Source organism: Pipistrellus kuhlii, unplaced genomic scaffold (assembly GCF_014108245.1).
Source record: "Pipistrellus kuhlii isolate mPipKuh1 unplaced genomic scaffold, mPipKuh1.p scaffold_m20_p_1, whole genome shotgun sequence".
NCBI lineage: Eukaryota > Metazoa > Chordata > Mammalia > Chiroptera > Vespertilionidae > Pipistrellus > Pipistrellus kuhlii.
The window spans coordinates 106,655,530-106,679,847 of record NW_023425404.1 but is presented as its reverse complement, the minus strand read 5'-3'; the positions used below and the strand labels follow the sequence as shown (position 1 = coordinate 106,679,847).

Here is a 24,318-nt window from a genome sequence, read left to right as displayed (position 1 = left end):
TTTGGGATCCGTCTCACAATCCCAACTGCTCGCCTGCCTGCCTTCCTGATTGCTCCTAACCGCTTCTGCCTGCCAGCCTGATCACACCCTAATTATTCCCCTGCCAGCATAATTGATACCTAACTGCTCCCCTGCCAGCCTGGTCATCCCTAACTGCCCTCCCCTGCAGGCTTGATCACCCCTAACCACCCTCCTTGCAGACCTGGTCCCTCCCAACTGCCCTCCCTTGCTGGCCATCTTGTGGTGGCCATCTTGTGTCCAAATAGGAGCAGGATCTCTGATCACATGGGGGCATCCATCTTGTATGTTGGAGTGATGGTCAATCTGCATATTACTCTTTTATTAGATAGGATAGAGGTCTAGTACGCGGGTGGGGGCCAGCTGGTTTGCCCTGAAGGGTGTCCCAGATCAGGGTGGGGGTTTCGTTGGGGTGGGAGGCAGCCTGGGTGAAGGGCCTGCGGTAGTTCGCAGGCTGGCCACACACCTGGATGACTCAAGGGGAGGGCCTGGTATCTGGGATTTATTTATCTTCTACAATTGAAACTTTGTAGCCTTACGAGGAGGCCAAGGCAGGCAAGGGCAGGTGAAAAGCTTGGCTTCCTCCATTGCCGGGGGCAACCCTAGCTTCCTGCTCTCTCCAGCTCCGTGGCTGCCACCATTTATGTTGGGATTTATTTATCTTCTATAATTGAAACTTTGTAGCCTTGAGTGGAGGCTTGGGCCCCCAGGGTGTGTGGAAAGCTTGGCTTCCTTCATCGCTAGGGAAACCCAAGCCTCCCTCCTGCTTGCTCTGTGGCTGCAGCCATCTTGATTGGGGTTAATTTGCATACTTGCTGGTGGGCGTGGCTCGTGGGTCTAGCGATGCGATGGTTAATTTGCATATTACTCTTTTATTATATAAGATAGTTCTCTTTACATGAAAGAACCCTTTTGCCTTAAGTATTGATAAAAGTGACAGTGGCTTTCTTTGTTTTACTTTGGATGCAAATGGAGTAAGAAATGTGAATTGGAAGTAATAGGAGAAAAATAGCTATCTTTTCTGATGGTATATTGACATTTTGTGCCAAAAACTACTGGTGCCCACAATTGTTAATTGTGTCAGTCCTCTTGGATATAGATGTTTTCCTGAACACACCAGCCCCACAATAAGCCAGTAAATCTAAGTTTGACCTGCTTGTTATTATTGTGAGCCCTAGGTATGTCACAGGCTTCTCACCAAGCCAGGGTTATTAATCAAAGCTGACTCCCTTGTATTGATCAGACTTCAAATGGTTGAGTTCCATGTCACCCTGTTTATATATTGCTGTTTAATTTGCAGCCACCCTGCGTGCACTCTATCTAAGTGACAACGATTTTGAAATCCTGCCGCCAGATATTGGGAAGCTCACAAAGTTGCAGATAGTAAGTAATTTATCTAAATTCTGAGAAAATCAATTCACTTCTGCAGCCTCTGTTGGAGTAGAATCAAGTCAATTTGAGCAGGAGTAGGGTTTGTTCTACAGGAATAAACCACTCCTCTCGGTGCTGTTGCTTGTTCATCTGTAGTCACTTGTAAATAAATTGAAAGGATTGAGGTTTAAAGAAGAGAGGGCATGAAAGAGGACAGAGTTTATGTTGAACGCCCCTTTAAGGGAATTTATGTGAAATCGTTTTGACAACTCCTTGTTTTCTTGTATTTAGCTCAGCCTTAGGGATAACGACCTGATCTCGCTGCCTAAGGAAATCGGGGAGCTTACTCAGCTTAAGGAGCTTCACATTCAGGGGAACCGCCTGACCGTTCTGCCCCCAGAACTAGGTAAGGTTGCTGATGAAAGAGCTTACTTCTGGATTTAATTAATACTGATTACTCAAATGCAGCAATTCTGAACAACCCTCTCTCCTCTTGTTGGCAATACCCTCCACCAAGGCATCCAGTTTCGATCATTTACTAGCGTTTGTCATTAACCAGCATTCAGCTGTGCCGGGTTTGACCTGCCCTGGCTCTGCATTCAGTGGCTGCTGCTGCATTGTCTCAGAAATGGCTGATGAGAGATGACCCAGCCCAGCTGCCTGCCCCTGCAGTGAAAAGAGCCCAGATCGTGGCAATTCTCTTTATCTATGGCTCCTCCTTTACTAGCTGGGGTGGGGTTTTAATCAAACCAACACTCTTACTTTTTTTAATCCTGTATTTTTTTTAATTTAACTTCTTGAAAACTTACCAAATAGTTGTGTTTCTTACAGCTGCTTAAATACCTTTTCCAGTCATGAATTTGTTTTTCTCCTGATTCCACCTCCAGTGGGAATTTGAAATGTGTTATAGCTGGGAATTCCTCTGTCCTATCCTGTTTCCCATTGGCAGCTGAATCTTTCTACTCTGCCTGGTAACTCAAGTGGCCCCTGTGGCTTCTTACCTTCCTCGGAAATAACATCCAAAGCTGTTCTTCTGTTACTAGGCTATGCTCCTCTTTCAGAAAAGGCTCATGAGTTCACTTTGTTTATGCACACCCTCGGCATCCTTTCATTTCTTCTATACATTAAACTGCATTGTTTCTCAAACTAAGACTTTGCTTTTCTGCCCCAAAATACCATCATTTTAAAAAACACACTTACCCAATGTAAGCTCACTCAGAGCAGGGCTTCTATATTTGTTCTCCCCTGCTTGCTGTGAACATGGGGCATGTGCTCAAGGAATATGTCCTGAATGATTAGTGAAGTGAGACCCTCGGATAAGCCAGCAAGGTTTTGGAAAGGCTACGAGCAGGCAGTCTGACTTCTGTTCAGAGCTGTGAACATAATTTAATGTTCAACATGCAAGCCACGAGCCACATACCAAGTGTTCAGTAGCCACGTGGGGAAAATGCAGATAGAGGACACTTCCATCAGCACAGGAAGTTCTGTTGGGCAGCTCTGTTCTAAAGGAAAAGCATTCATATGCTTCCATGGAACAGATGGAAAGTTATATCACCACTTTTCCCTTATCCTTGAGCTCCTTTGTCAGTGTCAAAGATCTAGAGAGAGTTGTGCTGCTTTTCAGCATCTCCCCTTCTCTGAGTTATAAGTAGCCCAATCTCACTTTAGGATCAGGCTACAGGATCCAGAAAATATCCTTGCAAACTGTTTAAAAAATACATATTTTTATTGATTTCGGAGAGAGGAAGTGAGTGGGAGAGAGAAAGAAACATCAATGATGAAAGAATCATTGATCAGCTGCCTCCTGCACACCCCATACTTGGGAGAGAGCCCACAACCTGGGCATATGCCCTTGACTGGAACTGAACTTTGATCTCCTGGTTCATGTGTCAAAGTTCAACCACTGAGCCACACTGGCCTGAACACAAATGTTTTAAGGCAGAAAACTTCTTTCAAAAGAAAGATTCTGTACAGTGATTGGTAACCACAGGTGTTAGCCTTGGTACTACCAGGCCAGCTTTTGCACAATAGGAGTACCTTCCAACCTGTGAAATAAAAATTTCCCTGCAGGAGACTAGTTCTTGTCTAATTTGGTAAAGCTCACTTGGTGCATCCTCGATTAATCTTACTACTCTGCCTCGTCACTCAAGTGGCCCCTGTGGCCTCTTACCTTCCCTTGTCTATTAGGAGAAATGAAAAATAAAGTGCCTTTTGTTGTTTTACCTTCATTTGTCAAGAAGTGAGGCAGTGTAGGCTATTAGATTAATCAATTATTTATATCAATAATATTTTAGAAAAAAATCTAGTTGAACCTATACATATCTATGTATTTATATCTTAAAATCTTACATTGCTTATCCTATTTAAATACTGCATGTTATCATATTTGTCTTAATATTTCTGTTAAACTCTCTGATAACAACTTACATGTTTTTTATACAGCAGTGAAATTAAGGAGACGGTCTGTAAATAACTTTATTTTTTTTGTGTGAGCCATATCTAGGAAAGCTTAATCTTAATATCTGCTTGGTAGTAGTTTTCCCTAATTATAGGTAAACACTTAGCTGGAAATAAATGATAAACCCCTGGGAGTTTCTATTATAAATATAGCCTCAAGATGAAAACAGATATATTACTTATTTTTAAACACTGATTTAAAAAAAAAATCAAGTGTGATAAATAGTGATATAATAATATTACTAGCCAGCATGTTCTCTCCTGTCATCGTCATAAGAGCACAGTAAGCTGACTTTTTAGAGGTGAGGAGAGGTGGCACGTTCTTAGGGACACAGTGAGTCACAGGTGTGATCTGAACTCTGACGACTGTCCTCCAGGTCCACATTCCTAACCTGTGTGTGATCCTCCTTCCCATTTGTGCCCGTAGAGGGATTCCTAGGAAACGGTTTCTGAGTGTGAATACTATGTGGCACTGCTCTCTGCCCCAGGCTGTGGCAGGGGGACAGATGACACATATGGCCAGTCACATGGCTGAGCAGCGGGGCTAGGGTAAACCTGCAAAATGCTGATGAGATGGCCTCTGGGAAACAGATTCTGTTCCCCTTTTCCACTCAGTGCCAGCTGCACTGCACTGTCGCTGTCCTTCTTTCCCCAGAGAACACCCAGCCCCAGCAGGAGTGCCTGTCTGTGTGTTGGATGCACAAGGTGCTCATATGGCTCAGGGCCAGTAAGGGACCTGCTGTCCTTGCACCTTCCTGTATCTGTCCCACCAGCATCCACTGGCTGCAGGTTTGCTCTGGGTGCATTTTAAAGTGTGGATAATGGTCTTTTCCCTGTATATTTTTTATGTATCTGAAAAGCAAGTTAAGTGCTTTGGAGATTTCTGTGAAATTTCCTTGAAAAATAAGTTGAGAGTTTATTAACTGGAAACCTTGTTGGTTAGAGTATTGGGGCCAAACAAGGGAATCCAATTGGGTTCTGACCTGTCAGATATAAGAATATTCACGGATACAGCAAAATAAAGTCAGGGGCTTGAAGGGAGTTTCACATGTAATTTTATTACGTTCCTTTTGTTGTGTAACCCTGAATAAGCTACTTTAACTGTTATGTCTGATTCCTACACAGTAACTCACTTGATTTGATGTTAATCCAGTTTATCCATTGAAAATTAGATTTGAATTGGATCTATCATTTACACATCCATTTATCCATTCATTCATACATTTATTGAGTTCCTTCTTTAGGCCAGGTCTTGTCTCTAAGGAACTTACTTTTTGAATAAAGTAAAATTCACATATCCAACAACTGTTTATTGAACCCTAGTTTCATGTTTTATTTTCTGGAGATACAACAAGAGATGAAGCATACCTTGTGGCATTCTAGTTGGAGAGGATGAATGGATGATGGATGAATACTGTATTAGATATAAGTGCTCTAGGAAGAAAAACCAGCATGGAAGGGAATGTTTATATTGGGCGTAGGGCGGTGTTGCTCTATTACAGAGTCAGCAGGGAAAGCTTCACTACTATGATGGTGTCATTTAAGCAGAGACCTTAGGGAGGGAGCTTCTCTGGCTGAGGGAATAGCAAGTGCCAGGGAATGAGGTATCCCTTTACCATGTTGAGGGATAACAGCAAGATTAGTGTAGCTGAGACTGAGTGAGCCGAGGGGAGAGTTGGGAGAGATGAGCTTAGATAGGAAGTGGGGACTACATCTTGTGGGAACTTCTGTGCATTGTAAGGTCTTTGGCCTTTACTCAGGGTGAGATAGCGCAGGAGCATGAATAATGGCCCAAAGATGCCCTTGTCCTAATCACCAGCACCCGGGAATATGTTACCTCACATGGCAGGCGTCTTCAAACTACGGCCCACGGGCCACATGCGGCCCGCAGAGGAGTCTGATCCGGCCCGCCAGGTTTTTTGGGCAGTGAGCGCAGCCGAGGTGTTACAGTAGGAATTAGTAGTTCATATAGTCCGGCCCTCCAGCTCTCTGAGGGACCGTGATCTGGCCCCCACTTTAAAAAGTTTGAGGACCCCTGTCACATGGTAAAAGGACTGTACAGATGTGATTTAGAATCTTGAGGTGGGGATATTATTCTGCATTACCCCGGTAAGCCCAGTATAGTAATAGAGTCCTTAGGGGAGGGAAGCAAGAGGGTAAGAGAGAGTACAAAGTAGATGTGATGACAGAATCATGAGAGTGGAGTCATGCATGGAAGGGGCCATGAGCCAAGAAATGCAGGCAGCCCTCAGAAGCTGAAGAAACCACGAGAATGGATTTCCCCCTGAAGCATCCAGAGGAATGCCACCCTCTGCATTCATCCAGCTGATAGTAATGGTCAGATTCTGGACCTGTCTTTAAGGCATGACGGACAGGAAATGGTGACAATTTAAGTGAGGGGTGTAAAAGTGAGGAATTGGACCTGGGCAATGGAAAGGATGGAGAACATCATGGGAAGGGTAGATTAGGAGATGGGGAGAGGAGAGGAGTTAGACATGGGCGGATTTTGGGTGTCTTAAGTCTGAGATGCCTTTTGCATTTTTAATCGAGAAGGCAATTGGGCATTAGAATCTGGAGTTCATAGGAGAGGTCTGGCTGCATAGGTAATTTGGGGCAGTATCAGCGGACTGCAATGCCCCTGATTGGATGTGATTGCTCCTATGTGACTGTAGAGGTTGGAGGATTGGTCTGTGCAGAACTGTGCTTCCTCAGCACTGAATCCAGAAGGGCTGGGTACCTGACTGGGCCAGGCTGGCTCCCAGGCAGGCATCTGTGCCTTCCCCTGGAGGCCCCACGACGGCTCCAGGGCTAGTGCAGTGGGGCGCTATGCTTCATAGGAAAACTGCTTTTCCCAACGTGTGTAGATAACTGTGCCAACAAAGGAGTGAAATACACACAAGTGACATTTCCTGAGTCTGCCTAAGTCCAATGTCTCTTTTGGGACCAGTATTCTCAGCTCACAGCCAGTCTCTTCCTCTGGAAAAGCAGCAACATGCCTAACTGGAGTTTCACCCACTTTTAATTAGCTGAATGGAGAAAAGGCATTGGTAGGGCAGGAAGGAAAGGCAGGCATCCCCACCTAGCCTCAGAGTAGATGAAGCCCCAGAATAGACAGACTACCGGTGATGTCAGAGCTGGAAGCTCTGTGGGCATTGCTCTGTTCCACTTCTGTATTTTCCTACACATGAGACAGTTATCCTATGAGATGAAGATGTGCAATGTGTTTGCCTGGTCTCTTCCTTAACTTCTCCAGGGTTCAGCTGCTTGTTCTGGATGGAATCATCACTAGTTTTGTGGCTTCTGCATAGTCACGGGACCTCTTCTTCTGCAGGTGTTTGCCCTTGGAGGAGGAAATGGCATAGGTTGGCTAGGCATGCAATGAAGCACGTGTTTTAAATATCAGCCTTATCTACATGAGTAGGAGCAGTGCAATGCTACAGGCATCTGGGGCCAGCCGGCCTAGTGTCCCATCCATGGTGCCAGTATTCAATGGCAGCTTTTGTTACAGAAATATGAGGAGCATATGTATTGAAACAAATATTAATCACATTCAGAGAGTAAGTGTTGTCACAAATCGAGAATTTCCCTCCAATTGTATTCTGTAGAATGAACAGAATTAACAAAGAGTAGATATACCAGTCTAAATTTCTTCCTATTATACTTCTTAATCTTTTTCTTTATGGTTGTTAAGAAGCTAAAGAAAAGTACTTTCTCTTGGAGGCGAGCAAGAAGGAAATGAGTATTTGCTTTTTGGTCTTCAAATTTCTGATTTAAAATGTCTTATAGTCTCTTGTGTTATTGTCATTCTGTCAATTGATTCCCAGTTATCTTATCCAGGTATTTAAACACAGGTTTTTGTTTTGTTTGTTTGTTTTTTTAAAATATATTTTTATTGATTTTTTTTTTTTACAGAGGAAGGGAACGGGATAGAGAGTTAGAAACATTGATGAGAGAGAAACACTGATCAGCTGCCTCTTACACATCCTCTACTGGGGATGTGCCTGCAACCAAGGTACATACCTGCCCTTGACCGGAATTGAACCTGGGACCCTTCAGTCCCCAGGCCGACGCTCTGTCCACTGAACCAAACCGGTTTCCGCCACAGGTGTTTTGTTAAATTAAATGGATTGGGATGACATTGGTCAACATGAATATATAGGTTTCATGTGTGAGTTTCTGTGTTATAAGATCTGTATATCCAAATGTTTTAACACATTTTAATGTAAACAGTAGATTGTAGAGGTTTGACTCATCATAGAGGTTTGGGCTCAAATCTTACTCTTTTCCCAAAGTTCATGCTCTGAGACTGTGGATAAGTTATTTTACCCTCTCATAGTTGTCTCGTGTAGATAGAATGAGGGTAGTAATAGCCCCTTCTCCTAGTTTTTTTTTTTTTTGTTTTTTTTTTTTTAGATTTAATAGAATAACCTATGAAAAGAACTTTGCCTCATGCCAAGATTAAATAAAAATGCTCAGTAAATGTTAAGTAAATGAATGTGTACACTGGTGTGTTTGTGTGTAGGTAAATACATACAGGATTTTATACTATTAGGCTGTATTTAGAGGCTGGCTTTCTGAAACTCTTGGGCTCTTCTAAAACAGTCTAAGCCTAGAGGTTGCTCAGAGTCCCACACATTTGACAGGAAAAAAGAGCAGTTAGTGGCTGAGCACCTGGTGAGAAAATTGTCCTAGAAGGCCCAAGAGCCAGTCTCTGTCACACACTTTGGTCTGTTTATCACACAGATAAAAGAGAAGTTGTGAATTAGCTTTTTGTGTGAAAGCTGAGAAGACTCATTGGAGGTGACAGAGAGCTAGAAGGAAGGGGGCAAGAAGAGAGTGAAAGTCAGATGGGAACTGCTCCACATGCAGAATGCTCAGGGCCGACACGAGGTCCCAAAAGATGGGTTTCACTATCATCCTTTCAGTTCCATCATCACAAATTTAATGTCGCTATTTTAATTTCATAAATGACTTTTCTAGTTTATGCCCATGGTCAGCAAAATGCAGCTCGTGAGCTACATGGGGCTCTTTGGCCCCTTGAGTGTGGCTCTTCCACAAAATACCACGGCCTGGGCGAGTCTATTTTGAAGAAGTGGCATTAGAAGAAGTTTAAGTTTACAAAATTTGGCTCTCAAAAGAAATTTCAATCATTGTACTGTTGATATTTGGCTCTGTTGACTAATGAGTTTGCCGACCACTGGTCTGTGAGTTTTAGATTGAGGCTGGGAGAAGGTCAGCTGGTTCTTCTACCTAGAAAGTTCTATAGTTACTTTCTGATTGGACCATTGGTTGCTTGCTTCATTTAATGGTTTCCTTCTTTACTTTTTGACATCCTTTGTGTGACCATTAACTTGTCCCTAAGTATGGAATATGTCTTGCTTACACTGATTAGACACACTTGTTAAAACATGTTCAGATCTCTACAAGTGGCAGCTTTGTTTTCCAGTTGTTTAATTTGTCACTGTCTTATGTTACCTTGTGTGACAGTGCTCATTTCATTGACAGTTTTGTTCTCCCAGAATTTCTCAGGATAATCACTGTTCTGAACTAATTATTTTCATTTTTTAATATAACTGATGTGTACATACACATAGTCCTTTGTCTGCATACTAGTAATTTACTTCATATTTAAAGCATACTATATGAATCCATTTTTCTAAATGTCTTATTTTGTTATAAATTAAAACCACTAAAAATTCATTGTGAAGTCTGATTGTTCTGGAGTTGGGCAAGTTTAGCTACCACCTGGAATCTCTTAAGTCTTAAGAAAAAAAAGGTAATGGCAGTTATTAACCACCTCCAGAATAATCAGGCATAATAAGTTTAAAAAGAGGTTGTTTTTTTTTTTTTTTTTTTTTTAGTCTAGATTCTCCATTTTAGACAATTACCTGCCATTATCCAAGGCATATTTATTTATTTATAATTTTATTTTTTAATCACAGTTTACATTCAATATTATTTTATATTGGTCTCAGGTGTACAGCATAAAGCCATCTTTATATTACCAGAATTGGTTTTCTCTCCCTAAATCTAGCTACTTGTGAAAGGTAGAGCTGAATCATGTTTGTCTAATTAGGTTTCAAAGTAGCACTACTGAATTGGCCATCTTTTCTATTCCTTTTTGTTGTTGTTGTTAGTCCTCACTGGAGGATATTTTTTCCACTGATTTTTTTTTTTTTTTTTTAAATGGAAGAAAGGGTGAGAGAAAGACAGATAGAAGCATCAATGTGGGAGAGACATACATGGACTGGTTGCCTCCTGCATGTGCCCTGACCTATGCTGGGAATCGAACCTGCAACCCTGGTCCTTGCCTTAGACTGGGAGTCAAACCCATGACCGGCCAGGACCTCCTTAGTTTTGTTGATGTGTCCCTCTTAATCTTGTGAGTGAAGTCAAGATGTGGGCAGCATAGTTGAATGAAGTATGTGGCATCCTTTATGTATTGAAGAATGGATGACCTTGAGCAAATCACCTGCTCACATGTTAATCCCTGGCTGTAGCTGATAGCATCTGGCCTCTTCCCAACTGGGGTACAATTTCTAGGTCTCCAGAACCTCAACTGAGTCACTTTGATTGTTTACAATTCCTGGTAAAATGAAAATGAAGAAATTATATAACAGGGCTATACAGTGTTTTGTGTATATTTTTTAATTTAAAAGTCAAAAGTTTTAATATATAAAAATATGACATCCTCTTATTCACTGGACAATTGTAGGATTTATAAAATTCAGTTTTGAGTGCTACTGGCCATGTCTAAACAGTGGTACACAAGTGTATGATTATAGGGTAAATATAGTCTCATTTCAAGCTCTCTTTTAGCAAATGTCAAGAATGTCTCTTAAAGGTTGGCCAGAGTGGCTCAGTGTTGAATGTCAACTTGTGAACCAGAAAGTCATGGTTCGATTCCATTCAAGGCATATGCCTGGGATTTGGGCTCGATTCACAGTAAGTGGTGTGCAGGAGGCAGCGGTCAATGATTCTCACTCATCATTGATGTTTCTATCTCTCTCTCCCTCTCCCTTCCTCTCTGAAATCAATAAAAATGTATTAAACAAACAAAAATGTTACCTTGAGACTCTTCTGAAAATGCTAGTAGTCTAGACTCCTTCCTCACATCATTGTTCCTTTTGCTCCTCTTACTGCATTAATTTCACTGGCCACTGTGTACAGTTGAGTTTGAAAACGCTGATTTTATTTCTGGACCCAGGAGCCCAGTGGCCAGCTGGCAGGAAGCATTGGGTGCCTGTTTACTCCATAACAGTTGCTCTCCCAGTACTCACCTCCTTGTTATATCAGCATATTCCTCGTCTCTGTCTCTGCCTGTGAGAAGTAGGGACTGACTCTGGCTGAGGTGCACCTGTTGGAGCCTTCAGAGAAAACTGCGGTCAGGCTTGGGTGTGGCGGGGGCGCCTGCACAAGGGCTTGTGGTCCACAGGGAGAAGTGGGTGCAGGTCCTCTGAGAGGAGCCCAGGGAGGAGGAGGAGAGGAGACAGGAGTCCTGCAATGGAAGCTAGGGAATGACCGAGCACCTATTTGTAAGTTGACATTGTTTATGGGTTAGAAGTTCTATGATTTTGTTTTTATTATTTTAGTTTTTCTGCAATGATATGAAGAAGCCTAAAGGATATAAGGGGGAAAGGCTAATATTTATGGAGCCCATAAATTGTCCCATTAGGCATTTTTATATGTGTCTTCTCACTTAAATCTCAATATCTGGGGATGGTAGGGGTTTCTCATTTTCTATGCAGGGAGCATGCGATTCTGAGAGGTTGAGCAGCCTCCTGAGGTCCCACGGCTGGTTAGACTGGGAGCTGGGCGTAGAACTCATGTCACGATCTGTAATAACGGTGCCCGGTTAACCCAGGGAAGCACCATTTGCTGCTTTTGTTTTATGCCAGGCCAAAGTAAAATATAAACTACTCTATGTAAAGAAATAGTATTTTATGGAAAAAAGGCTCTCTGAATTAGAAATTAATGAAGATGCATATTCCAAAGACGTAACTGTTATTCTGTGAAATGGTTGTGAAGTGCCGTGATATTTTAGGTTAAGGGAGCAGTAAGTGATATGGGATTATAAACCTTGCCACTTGTATTGTACAGAATTGAGTTTGTCAATTGATAAGAAATCTTTTTGAAGTCACTTTTGAGCTAGATAGAATTATAAGTATCTCAATTTGTATACAAAAGATGATAATTTATAAAACGGATTCGTAGACTTTATCTCAGTTCTATCAATGTGGGGAAGGAGAGTTCTTTGGCCACTTTTTAGAGATGGCGAAACCAGTGTTTAGGGGAGATTGTGACTTGCCCAGAGCTACAGTATTGACATGGCTTGTTATTAACAGAATCAAATTTAAATTCAGATCTTTTAATTTAAAAAATAATTATTCCTCTTAGTAGGATATCCATAAATGTATCAATACTGAGCCAGTAAAAAGGCATCGTTTATCTTTAAGTGACAGATTGCAGTGTTTCCAAATATCTGTCTTGTGTGTTTTTTCTTTAAAAAATAAAATAAAAATGAGGGATAGGAAGTCTTTACCCAACTTTAAATTTTGACTTGAATTATATGACATGCTGTTACATTTTATTTTTGTGTTAACATTCCTTTTGCCGTACTTCACACAAAATTATATATTACTAGAGGCCTGCTGCTTGGACTTGTGCACCAGTGGGGTCTCTCAACCGGCCTGTGCTCTCTCGCAATCCGGGACCCCTCAGGGGGTGTCGGGCTGCTGATGCCAGCTGTGAACCTGGTGTCTGGTGCCCGTTGGTCAGCTGAGCGGTGCTTCCGCCGTGGGAGCACACTGACAACCAGGGGCCAGCTCCGGTGTTGAGCGTCTGTCCCCTGGTGGTCAGTGCATGTCATAGTGACCAATTGTTCAGTTGTTCAGTCCCTTAGGCTTTTGTATATATAGATTCTTTGTCCCCATTCTTCTAGTTGATAATCAAAAACGACTCCTGTCAGGTCTCCTACATAATCTTTTTTAACAAGTTCCATTTTCTATATATTCATTTCTGTGAATTTTTAGCCCCAGAAAATGCTTTAAGTGTGGATTTTAAAAATGCTAAGTGAATTATATTTCTACCTGGTGATTTATTGCCTTAAAGAGGGTAGGAAGATGCAGCACATAAAACGTTTCCATTCGGTGTGATGGGTTTCAGGAAGCTCAGTGTCGGGATAAGTGTGATTGAACATGCACATCAATCTGTGTTAACACCTGCTGGTAAAGCATGCCTCCATTGACAGTGGACCCTCCTTTGATTTAATAGAACACTATACGTATTCCTGCCCTGGGAGAAATGCTGGTGATATGAGATTCTAGATTAAATTTTATTTTTTATTCCAGAGGTATATCTGTAAATACAGTTTCTATCACTTGCATAGATATATAATATCTTACATTTATGTAGCATCTCCCTCAAAGCATCTCCAATATATTATGCCTCTATAAAAGATAAGCAATATTATTCTGAGCTAGACTCAAGTGGAATTGCATGTGTGAATGTGGGTTTCTTTTGGGGACTGGGGCTGAGGAAAGGGTGGCTTAGGGGATGATTTATCAACACCAAAATTTAGAAAGAGACTCATGATGGTTATGCCTTATCATAACTCATTATGGATCAGTCATCCTGCTCATCTTTATTTAGACCTTTCCAGAATTGTTCACATTTTCAGTTCCATAGGCTGATCACTTACTGCACAAAAGCATCTAAATGGTGCCATTTGTGCTTCTATAAAGTTTTAGAGAGTAGCCACATTCTAATATTAGTAAACAGGCCCTTGCTCATTCTCAACATATGTTTAATGATTTTAACGGGCCTCAGTACCCTCGCTGTTACTTTATATTTGCTGTTTTATAAAGAAAGGCTCTTCTCCTTGGACAAGACTGACCATGTCTGATTCTGACCTGTGGCCCCATATGCAGTGTTCCTATACTCTGTTGGGTTAGGAGAACAGGGGTAAATGAAATAGACATAATCTCTGCCCTCATAAAGAAAATCTTTGAAAGAAACAAATCTTTAGAATGTCTGTCCTTTCCAATCTATTCTTCACATAGCCAGCAAGGTGATTTTATAAAATCACAAATTGAATGGAGTTCAAAACATCAATTAGTTGCCTTCCCATAATGCTCCTTCCTGGGAGTCAAACCCACAGCGTTTCAGTGTGTGGGATGATGCTCCAACCAACTGAGCCACCTGGTGAGGGCTGTGCTTAGAATTCTTTAAGGTACTCTTTTTGAGCTGTAAGAGCCCTTATGACCAGGTCTCCATGTGTTGTTTTTTGTTGTTGTTTTTATTGTTTTTTGCTAATTTTCCTCCTCATTCACTCATGGGCAACTCCCGGTGGCCTCCTCTCAGTTCCTTATGATCTTTGCTTTCTGCTTAGAATTCTTACCTACTGAATATTTGCAGAGCTGGCCAGATACCAACTTACATGTTTATTTTTTTCCTCCATGAGCCCTTTCTTTGCCATTCTCAAGAGTCCCTTTCTGTTATTTTCTACTATGGCTCCTGTGTTGAGTGTCTGTCCCCTGGGGGCATTTTCTAAAAAAAGGGATAGCTCTTTTATTTAACAAATATTTGTTCATTACCAGCTGTGTATGTCATGTACTATTCTAAGTCCATTGTGAGATATCAGTGTGTGTTGTGGGTAGGAAAGAAAGAAAGATCCCTGCCCTGTTGCAGGTTTAGAAATATAATCATATCAGATAAAAAATTTTATAAGATATGAGATCAATTTTTTCTATATAAATAATTGCTTCGGCACCATTTATAGAAAATAATTTCCTTTTTCTATTGAATTGCTTTAGTGCGTAGTCAAAAACCAATTTACTATATAAGTGTGGGTATAAAAACTCATTTACATATGTGTGGGTATGAAACCAATTTACTATATGTGTGGGAATATTTCTGGACTATGTTCCATTTTTAAACCTTGATAGCAGGACCACACTGTCTTGGTGACTGCAGCTCCGTAAGAAGTCTTGAATCACATAGTGTATGTCTTCGAACTTTTTCAAAATTACTTCAGCTATTCCTTATTCGTGGACATGCTTATACGTTTTAGAATTAGCCTGCGGGATGATGATTGGGATTTGACAGCATTGACAGCTTTGAGGAACCTTGCCCTGGACACTTGCAGTTACTCAGCCAGACTCATGAGACCCCTATGCCGTTTTCTGGGTCTCTTGCTTCCTCACTTTTCCTACTACCTTCCCCACACACCCTACTCCCTCAGTAGCCTCCAACTCTGACCTCTCTCCTTTCAGCTCAGTAATGCCACTGTGTTGCTACATCTCACACTTCCTGCATGACTGTCTGGAAAGGCTTCCAGGAGAAATAGGGTGATCGTGGGGTTCTACTTACTCAGCTCCCTTCTCTCAGGGATCATCATCCCATGCTGCCGATTGCCCCATAGCTACAAGCAGTTATATCATTAATTACTTTGTCCAGTTACTTCATTATTGCTAGAAGCAGAATTCTGGATTAATTTTTGAAAACTTGCAGTTTTTTTGCCTCTTCCTTGCCTATTTATTTATTTATTTATTTGTTTGTTTTTATTTTTGTTAATCCTCACTTGAGGATATTTTTCCATTGATTTTTAAGGAGAGTAGAGGAGAGAGGGAAAGACAGAGGAAAACATCCATGTGAGAGAAACACTTTGATTGGTTGTCTCCTACTCGCACCACGACCAGGGCCTCGGCCTGGGAGGAGCCTGCAACCAAAGTACATGCCCTTGACCAGAATCAAACCTGGGACCTTTTGATCTGAAAGCTGATGCTCTATCCCCTGAGCCAAACCGGGTAGGGCCTTGGCCATTTATTTACATAGCCTCAAGAAATTATTTTTACTGTTTTTCCTTTCATCCTTATTTAATGGTTGGTGCGATGGCAGACAGGGACATGTTATCATGCATATCAATCTCTATGTTACTTACCATGCTCATTTAGACCATTGCCACTCTCATTTTTGGTATTACTACATTTTAACCCTCAAAATTATCTCTTCGTGTTTGTTGCTTTTTAAATTATCTCTTAATCCACTGTTGCAGCTAAGATCACCTGTATAAATATCTCAGACTGTGTGGTTTAAACAACAAACATTTATTTTCTTACAGTTGTGCAGGCTGGAAGTTCCAGATCATAGTGTCAGTAGAACTGGTGCTTTCTAAGGGCTCTGAGGAAAGGATCCATTTTCCTTGGATTGTACAAGGCCGTTTTCTCTTTTTGTCTTCACATCATCTTCCCTCTGTGGGTGTCTGTGTCTTCATTTTCTCTCCTTGTAAGGATGCTGGTCATAGTGGAATAATGTTAACTCTAATAACCTCATTTTGACTAACTCACCTTTATAAAAACCTACCTCCAAATACAGTCACACTGAGGCACTGGGGGTTAGAACTTCAACATGAATATTTTGGGAAAGGACACAGTTCAGCCCACAATACTAACCATTTCTCTTATCTCTTTTTATTTTTAAACCTTGATGTAGAGTTTGATGTTTCTTGATATTGTTTCATTGTTTAGATCCTAATTTATGCCTTTAATCCTTTTTATTTTGCAACAGTAGATTTTTATTTTGCACCATTATTTTTAATCTTTCCAAGAATTACTGATTCCTTTGAGAAACCAAAGAAATCTCTAGAGCTATATTCTCTAAAATACATATTTTTGCATGTCAAGTTTTGCTTATAATTTGGCGAATTTTAAGTTATCCTCAAGTTTATTCATAGATGTTTCAATATGAAATTTCCACCCCAACTACACTTAGTTTTAAACCCTTTGTTTTAGATTCTACTAGCTGAGTATCACAATCATCATTTATATGTACCTCCTAAATTATTTTCTGAATTACATGCAAATAAAGAGCAGTGTGAGCCTAGGACACGGGAAGGGATTATTCATTAAGTTCTAGCTATCCAAAGAGAAATCCATCAACTCATTTGATTGGTTCTCTTTTGAATCTAGTTCATAGGATATAGTGGTAGATGGTCATATATAAACTTTAAAGAGGTGTTAGCTTTTCTCCCCTTTCATCTAAGATGTTATATGCTACAGTGTGAGATAAATAAATCATGATTCAGTACAACAACAGCATTGCATTCAACTATATAAATTGCCAGTGAAACACTAAATCTGTCACTTGTGTGTGTTCTGACCATTTAACAATTGGAATAGTGTTGGAAAGGAGGGCTGACTGAGAACAAAAGAAGCAAATATAGTGGCAGATGCAATTAGCAAGATCAATGGTTGGTGTTAAAGGTTCATTGTTTGGTCATTTCTGGTGACTCAAGTGAAAGCAATTGCTAACCAAAGCCTTTCCTAGCTATAATTTTCTGTAAAACAATGCAGAAAAGTGAATTGCTCAACTTTACAACATCTTGGAGAATGTTATTTCTCAGCTTACCATATTCCTAGGACAGTGACCAAAAGATCAGCCTTGTTCTTTTGATTCATTCTTTTAATTGATAATGCAGAACTGCTTACTCGTCATCCTTTCTTTTTAATTGATTTTTTTTAACTTCAGCTGTTTACATAGTTATTTCACAAAAATCTTGTGGTCTGTGTTTGCATCCTTCACAACAATTATTTGAACCTCAACTTAATCACTTTTTTTTCCCTTCAGATTAGCAGATTTTGCACTGTCAAATGATAACCTCAAGATGAGTACCTGGACTGCAGCAAACACCACTGAATAACATTGAGTTTTGTGTGTTGATAAGATTTTTAAAAATAATTTTGCTTTCATTGTCTTAAATTGATCAGTTTTTATAAATGAATAAATTTTAAAATGTCAGTAATAATGATAATTACCATTTATGAGTGTTTATCTCTTCTAAATAAGATATTTGTTTCAAATAACACCACTTCACAGGTATACAAATATTGAAGTGTTGTTGCAATTTTATCCATCTTATAGATGAGGAAAGTGAAGCTTAGTGAAGGTAACTTGCTAAAGTTATACAGGCAGAATCTTTATCTGTCAGATTCCATGCTTTTAACCATTACTCATGTTCTGGAACAGGTTAGGAATCTATTAAATGTTTATAAAATGAATAGTATCTAATATCATTGCAGGCCTTGTGAAAGACACAAAGTTCTCTTGTAACAGAGCTATTAACCAAAATGAAATCTGAAGAACAATGAGGAACTGTATAGTTGGGACACAAACTGTAATTGCAGTAGAATTGCAGGCTGTGCAAAATTTATCATGGCTTCAGATAGTCAGAAAAGGCTTCAGTTAGGGCTGCTTTGATAGAAATGCCTCATACTAAGTGGCTTACATAACACTTTTTTTCCCCCAAAGTTCTGAAGGTTGGGAAGTCCTTTCCAATCAAGGTGTCGGTTAATTCAGTTCCTGGTGAGGACCCTCTTCCTAGTTTATAGGCATATGCCTTCTTGCTGTGTCCTCGTGGCAGAGAGGTCATCGCTCTCCAGTCTATTCTTCTAAGGACACTAATCCCACTCATGAGGGCTCTATCCCATGAGTTATTCAACTCTCAAAGCCCATCTCCTAATACCATGACATTGGTAGGTAGGGCTTCAGTTACAAACAGTCTATTTATTAGTATAGCAAGCAGAACTGATACTTTGGCTGGCCTTCAGCAAATCAACAATAAGAAGAAGGAAAGGGAAGGCAATAGTATATATTAAATTTCATGACTTAAATACAATTTAATTTATATATTATGCCATCATCCCCATTTCCTTGTAAACTTTCCTTTGGCACTCATCAAAATGTCTGCCTTTTATTCACTTAGGTAGTCTGTGACTGGTTGGGCACATTTTAGTATCTCAATGATGAAACCTGCTCCTATTGTTCTTTCTCATTTAGCCCAGTTGTTGTTGTTTTTTTTCAGTGTTTATGAGATCATAGTACATGTAAGGAAGCTGATGAAAGCTATGGGTCCTCTCTTGAAAAGAATGTATATGCATGATCTTTGGACCTGGGGTTAAAAATCTCTGCCTTGGCTCCATAATATCAATTTATCTTAACTGACCTTAAAGGTGTTGGCAGAGCTACTTTACATACCTCATTGTGAAAAAATTAGCAAGAAAAGTTGTTCTACAAGAGAATATTGATGGCCAATGATATGGAAAATGGGTATGGGTCAACTTGATTAACAGTCAAGCAAATGCAAATTAAAACAAGATGCCATTTTATAGTGTAAAAATTAACAAATATTTTATTTATTTATTTATTTATTTATTTTTTAAAAATATATTTTATTGATTTTTTACAGAGAGGAAGGGAGAGAGATAGAGAGCTAGAAAACGTCGATGAGAGAGAAACATCGACCAGCTGCCTCTTCACACCCCCTACTGGGGATGTGCCTGCAACCCAGGTACATGCCCCTAACCGGAATCAAACCTGGGACCTTTCAGTCCACAGACCGACGCTCTACCACTGAGCCAAACCGATTTTGGCTCAATTAACAAATATTTTAGAAAGTTATCCAAATGATGTGAGGGTTTAGTGAAATTGACATTTTTATACAATGCTGTTGGGTTGTAAATTAGTGGTTGACTTAGTCTGTATTTGAGTCATATATATCCAGTTCTGTGAAAACTTTCCCCCTTTTATGTCATGTTCTTTTCTGGGAATCTGACCTCAAGAAGTCATCAAGAACTCTTACAAAAGTTTCTATGACTATGTTTTGTTTTGTTTTCTCCCCAGCAATATTTATAATAGTGACATTTTAAAACCACCTTTAAGTCCAATGATACAAGAATGGATAAGTGAACTGTGTTAAATTATCCTATCTAATAAAAGAATAATATGTAAATTGACCATACCTCCACTACAACCACAAGCCACAGCCATCAGCCAGTCAGCAGCGAATATGCAAATTAACTCAACCAAGAAGGCTGCAGCCACAGAGAGAGCAGGAGGGTTGGGTTTCCCAGGCAATGGAGGAAGCCAAGCTTTTCACCTGCCCTGGCCTGCCCTGGCCTCTGCTTAAGGCTACAAAGTTTCAATTATAGAAGATAAATGACAACAAAAATGGCAGCAGCCACAGAACTGGAGAGAGCAGGAGGCTTGAGTTGCCCCTGGCGGTGGAGGAAGCCAAATTTCCACAGCCCTGTCCTGCCTTGGCCTCTGCTTGAGGCTACAAAGTTTCAATTATAGAAGATAAATAAATCCCAACATAAATGGCTGTGGCTACTGAGCAAGCAGGAGGCTTGGCTCCCCTGAAGGCTACAAAATTTCAATTATAGAAGATAAATCCCAGATACCAGAGCCTTCCATTGGGTCACCATGGGGCATGGTCAGCCTGCAAACCACCAAGGGCTCCTCGTCCAGGCCACCCCACATCCCAAGGTAATCCCCACTCTGATCTGGGACAACCTCAGGGCAAACCAGCCAGCCCCCACCAGTACACCAGGCCTCTATCCTATCTAATTCTATCTAATAAAAGAATAATATGCGAATTGACCTCCACTCCATCACACAAGATGACTGCCCCCATGTGGACACAAGATGGCCATCACAAGATGGCCAGCAGGGGAGGGCAATTAGGAGGGAGCAGGTCTGCAAAGGAGGGCAGTTGGGGGCAAGCAAGCCTGCAGGGAGGGCAGTTAGGAGTGACCAGGCCTGCAGGGGAGAGTAGTTAGGGGCAATCAGCCTCGCAGGGGAGCAGTTAGGCATCAGTCAGACTGGCAGGAGAGTGGTTAGGTGGTGATCAGGCTGGCAGGCAGAAGCAATTAGGGGCAATCAGGAAGGCTGGCAGATGAGCGGTTTGGAGCCAGCAGTCCTGGATTGTGAGAGGGCAGTGGGACATCCCTCAAGGGGTCCCAGATTGGAGAGGATGCAGGTTGGGCCAAGAACCCTCCCCCCCTTGCATGAGTTTTGTGCTCTGGGCTTCTAGTGAAATATAAAATTACATGGAAATACTTATCATGTTATAAAATTGAATTTACAGTGTGAGTCTAATTATAGAGAATATTTACACAGCTACATAAAATGAGTTAAAACAGTATTTTTTTTTTTTTTAATGTTTTTGTCTGTTGGGATTTCAGGTGATCTTTTATCTATTTGTGTGTTTTTTTCCTCCTCCAAATTTCTATGATGTATTTTTGTTAGTTTTATAGAGTCTATCAAGTTATCTCTTCTTGCATAACAAACTACCCCAACACCTAGTGGCCTAAAATAAAGCCATCTTATTTGTTCACAATTCTGTTGGTCAGAACTATCTCAGCTGAAATTTATTGACTCTGCCATGGGTTTGGAGTAAGCTGGGGGCTGGATGGTGGCTGATGACCCAGGTTGGTTTCACTTCTATCACTCCCATGTCTGGTGGCTGGCAGCTCTCAGCCAGGGCTCACCAGTGCTTTTCCATGTGACTTTCATCTTCTGGAAGGTTAGTTTGGGTTTATTCACATGGTATGAGCCCAGGTGCACAAGTACTTTGTAAGTCTCCACTTGTTCACATTTGCTAAGGTGTACAAGTCATATGACTAAGCCTAGAGTCCATGTGAAAGGGAGTAATGACTGGTTGAAGGGAGATGGCTGCCATCTTTGCAAGCTATCTTTGACATAAACAGTGAAATAAATGCCATAATTTTTTTTTTTTTAAACCCCTGAAGTCCTGACTTTTCAACTTCAAGAGTCTTTATCATTTAGAGCAGTGGTTCTCAACCTTTTTAATGCCGAGACCCTTTGATACAGTTCCTCATGTTGTAGTGACTCCCAACCATAAAATTATTTTCATTGCTACTTCATAACTGTCGTGACCCACAGGTTGAGAACCACTGCTATAGAGACCATTGAAAGACCTGATATTTATTTTATGATTCATTAACAGTAGCAAAATTACAGTTATGAAGTAGCAACAAAAATAATGTTGTGGTTGGGGGTCACCACAACATGAGGAACTGTATTAAAGGGTCATGGCATTAAAAAAGTTTAAGAACCATTGATTTAGAGACATTGACTATGTCCTTATCTTTCCTTTTCTGTGGTTATGATGACCAAGGAAGAGTTTAGTGAGCAAGTAACTGAGATATACTTAATTTCCCTCTAGTCTTTTTGCCTTCATCTCCCTACCACTCCATTCCCCAGCCTGAGTAGCCAGGAACTCTGACTTATCCATTAATTTTTGTTTTTCTCTTTAAAATAAATAAAATAGGTTTTTATTGATTTTATAGAGAAAGGAAAGGAAAGGGAGAGAGAAGCATTAATGAACGGGAATCATTGATTGGCTGCCTCTGCACACCCCCTATTGGGGATCAAACTCACAATCTGGGCATGTACCCTGGCTGGGGATTGAACTGGCTTCCTCTTGGTGCATGGGAGGACATTCAACCAACTGAGTCACACCAGCTGGGCAATTTTTCTTTCACTTTAACTGAAACTTCCTACCATGCACAGAAGAAGAATCAATAGCAAGAATGACATGAAGGTGAATGGAAATTTAACAGAAGAATGCCCATTTGATGGGTTTAATATGGAAGTATATTTTTATAATGTGGCCAATAATGTTTTATAGCCTTCTATGAAAAAAAAAGTGTATTTGAAAATTTTTGTGCTGAGATAAAAAAAAATATATATATAACTATGTAACAGAAGGCAACAATTTTCATAGACATTTATGAATTGTGCATTGAGAACTTGAAACGTTTCCTACGTTGAAGAAGGTGACCTTGTGAATACCTGAAAGAGAGAATGTAGTAAGCACCCAGAGTGCTCTTGTTTCGTAGTTTCCCATTGCTGCTATTACAGGTTAGTATAGCTTAGTAGCTTAAAACAGCACCAGTTTGTTCTCTGACTGTTCTGGGGTCAGAAGTCACTAGATTAAAATCAAAGTATTGGCAGAGTTGGTTCCTTCAGGAGGCTCTAGGGAAGAATCTTTTTCTTGCCCTTTTCAGCTCTAGTGATTGTCTGCATACCTTGGCCTTGCTCCTCCTTTGTTTCTGTCCTCACACTAGTTTCTTCTCTCACACTAGTTCCTTATCTCATACTAGTTCCTCCCACCTCTCTCATACAAGAACAACTTTGATGAGATCAAGCCCACTCAGGTAGTCTCCCTTCTGAGGATCCTTAATTTGCAAAGTTCCTTTTGCCACGTAAGCTGATATTCCCAGGTTCCAGAGATTGGGATATGAACATATTGGGGAGTAGGGGGAGCACCAGCCTATCACACATAGTAGTGGTGCACACATGAGCTGGATAATGTGGTCGGATTTGTGAAAATAATTTATTTTAAAGCCACCTTAAAATCTTGGTGGTCCCACATCTCATACTCCAGGATCATGTAAACTGGCTGGTTTTGTGGTTCCCCTTGACTTTGGATGCTACAATAATTCCACTCAGATTTGGGTCTGGGTTTGATGAAGAGCGTAGGTGTATGTGTGACTGATTTTCATGATTCACATAGGGGAGAAATAAAGCCTATATTGCCTACTTCCTTCATTCTATATATTGATGTTATGATTAATAGATTTTGACCTAGAACTGTTTTAAATAGGAATCTTTTATGACGTATTTTGACAGCAGTAATGTCATGCTTTTAGCTTTTCTAACAAGAGTGAATTATGGGGACTCCTAGGTTAATATTTCCTACCTGAGTAATCAACCAAAGATGGCATGGCTGGAAATATCACTAAAATGTCAAGCACAAATCCTCTAAAATAATCTCATTCAGAGGACTTGAATCTTCTTTACTTGCAGTTTTGAAATATCAGATGTGTTAAAGACAGGGAGCCCTAAATTATTTCTTTTTCAGAGATGCCAGATGGATGTTGAATTAGGTCCAGTTTTTAGTTTTTTCTTCAGATAATTTTTTAAGTGTGTGGTGGTGTTTTGGATCGTTATCAGTATATCGAGTGTGCTCCTCCTCCAGTCCCCCACAGCTCCCACAGCCTGGCACCAGCGTGGTTGCCTTGGTACCTGTTCCTGAAGGATGTCTGCTGTGAAATTGGGTTGTTTAAATAGCACAACTTGTCAGCTAAAAGTAGAAGTCATTAGCACGACATCGTTTGGCTAGTGGTGTTTTGAACACTGTTTTACATTTTTTCTTATTTTATCATTTCACTTTAGTGTTTACTCATGCCACCGCTGGTAATTTCAGGGCCCAGCTCACAATATGGATCTGGAGTGAAGAATGCAAAAGTTCTTATGAGTCTCATGAAATTTTTGCCAAAATAGTGCTTGTATTAGATGTTTTGTGTATTTTGAGATTCAGATTTTGAAACTCCAGCTCCATTTTTACCTTGTGTGATCAGTAATACTTAGATGTTTGTAGCTATAATCCACAATTGAACAGCCTTCTGCTGTTTAAACATTATTTCTAAAGTTCTTGCTAACTTCTGTTTGAATTTAATTGGCCTTCATTGTGATTGTGAATTTGTTAGAAACACATATTTATCTCAGTAAAGATAATGCTTGTTTTTGTTTAATATAAAAATTGAATTGGATGCTGTGGGAGGACTTGTCTTCATTCCAGTTATCTAATCCACATAATTATTACAA

The 24,318-nt window shown here is 40.4% G+C and overlaps 1 protein-coding gene across 7 annotated transcripts in view; it reads left to right on the top strand.

Moving 5' to 3' along the window:
• RSU1 (Ras suppressor protein 1) overlaps window positions 1–24,318 on the top strand; it is a 180,269-nt gene that overhangs the window by 47,558 nt on the left and 108,393 nt on the right. For all 7 annotated transcript variants that reach the window (XR_006742796.1, XM_045587806.1, XM_036459116.2 and 4 more), the window contains 2 exons: window positions 1,319–1,401; window positions 1,681–1,795. Coding sequence is in view for 6 of the 7 variants with exons in the window: in XM_045587806.1 (XP_045443762.1) it covers window positions 1,319–1,401; window positions 1,681–1,795 (198 nt within the window). In the remaining variant the exon portion in view is untranslated. The remainder of the gene's footprint in view (window positions 1–1,318; window positions 1,402–1,680; window positions 1,796–24,318) is intronic.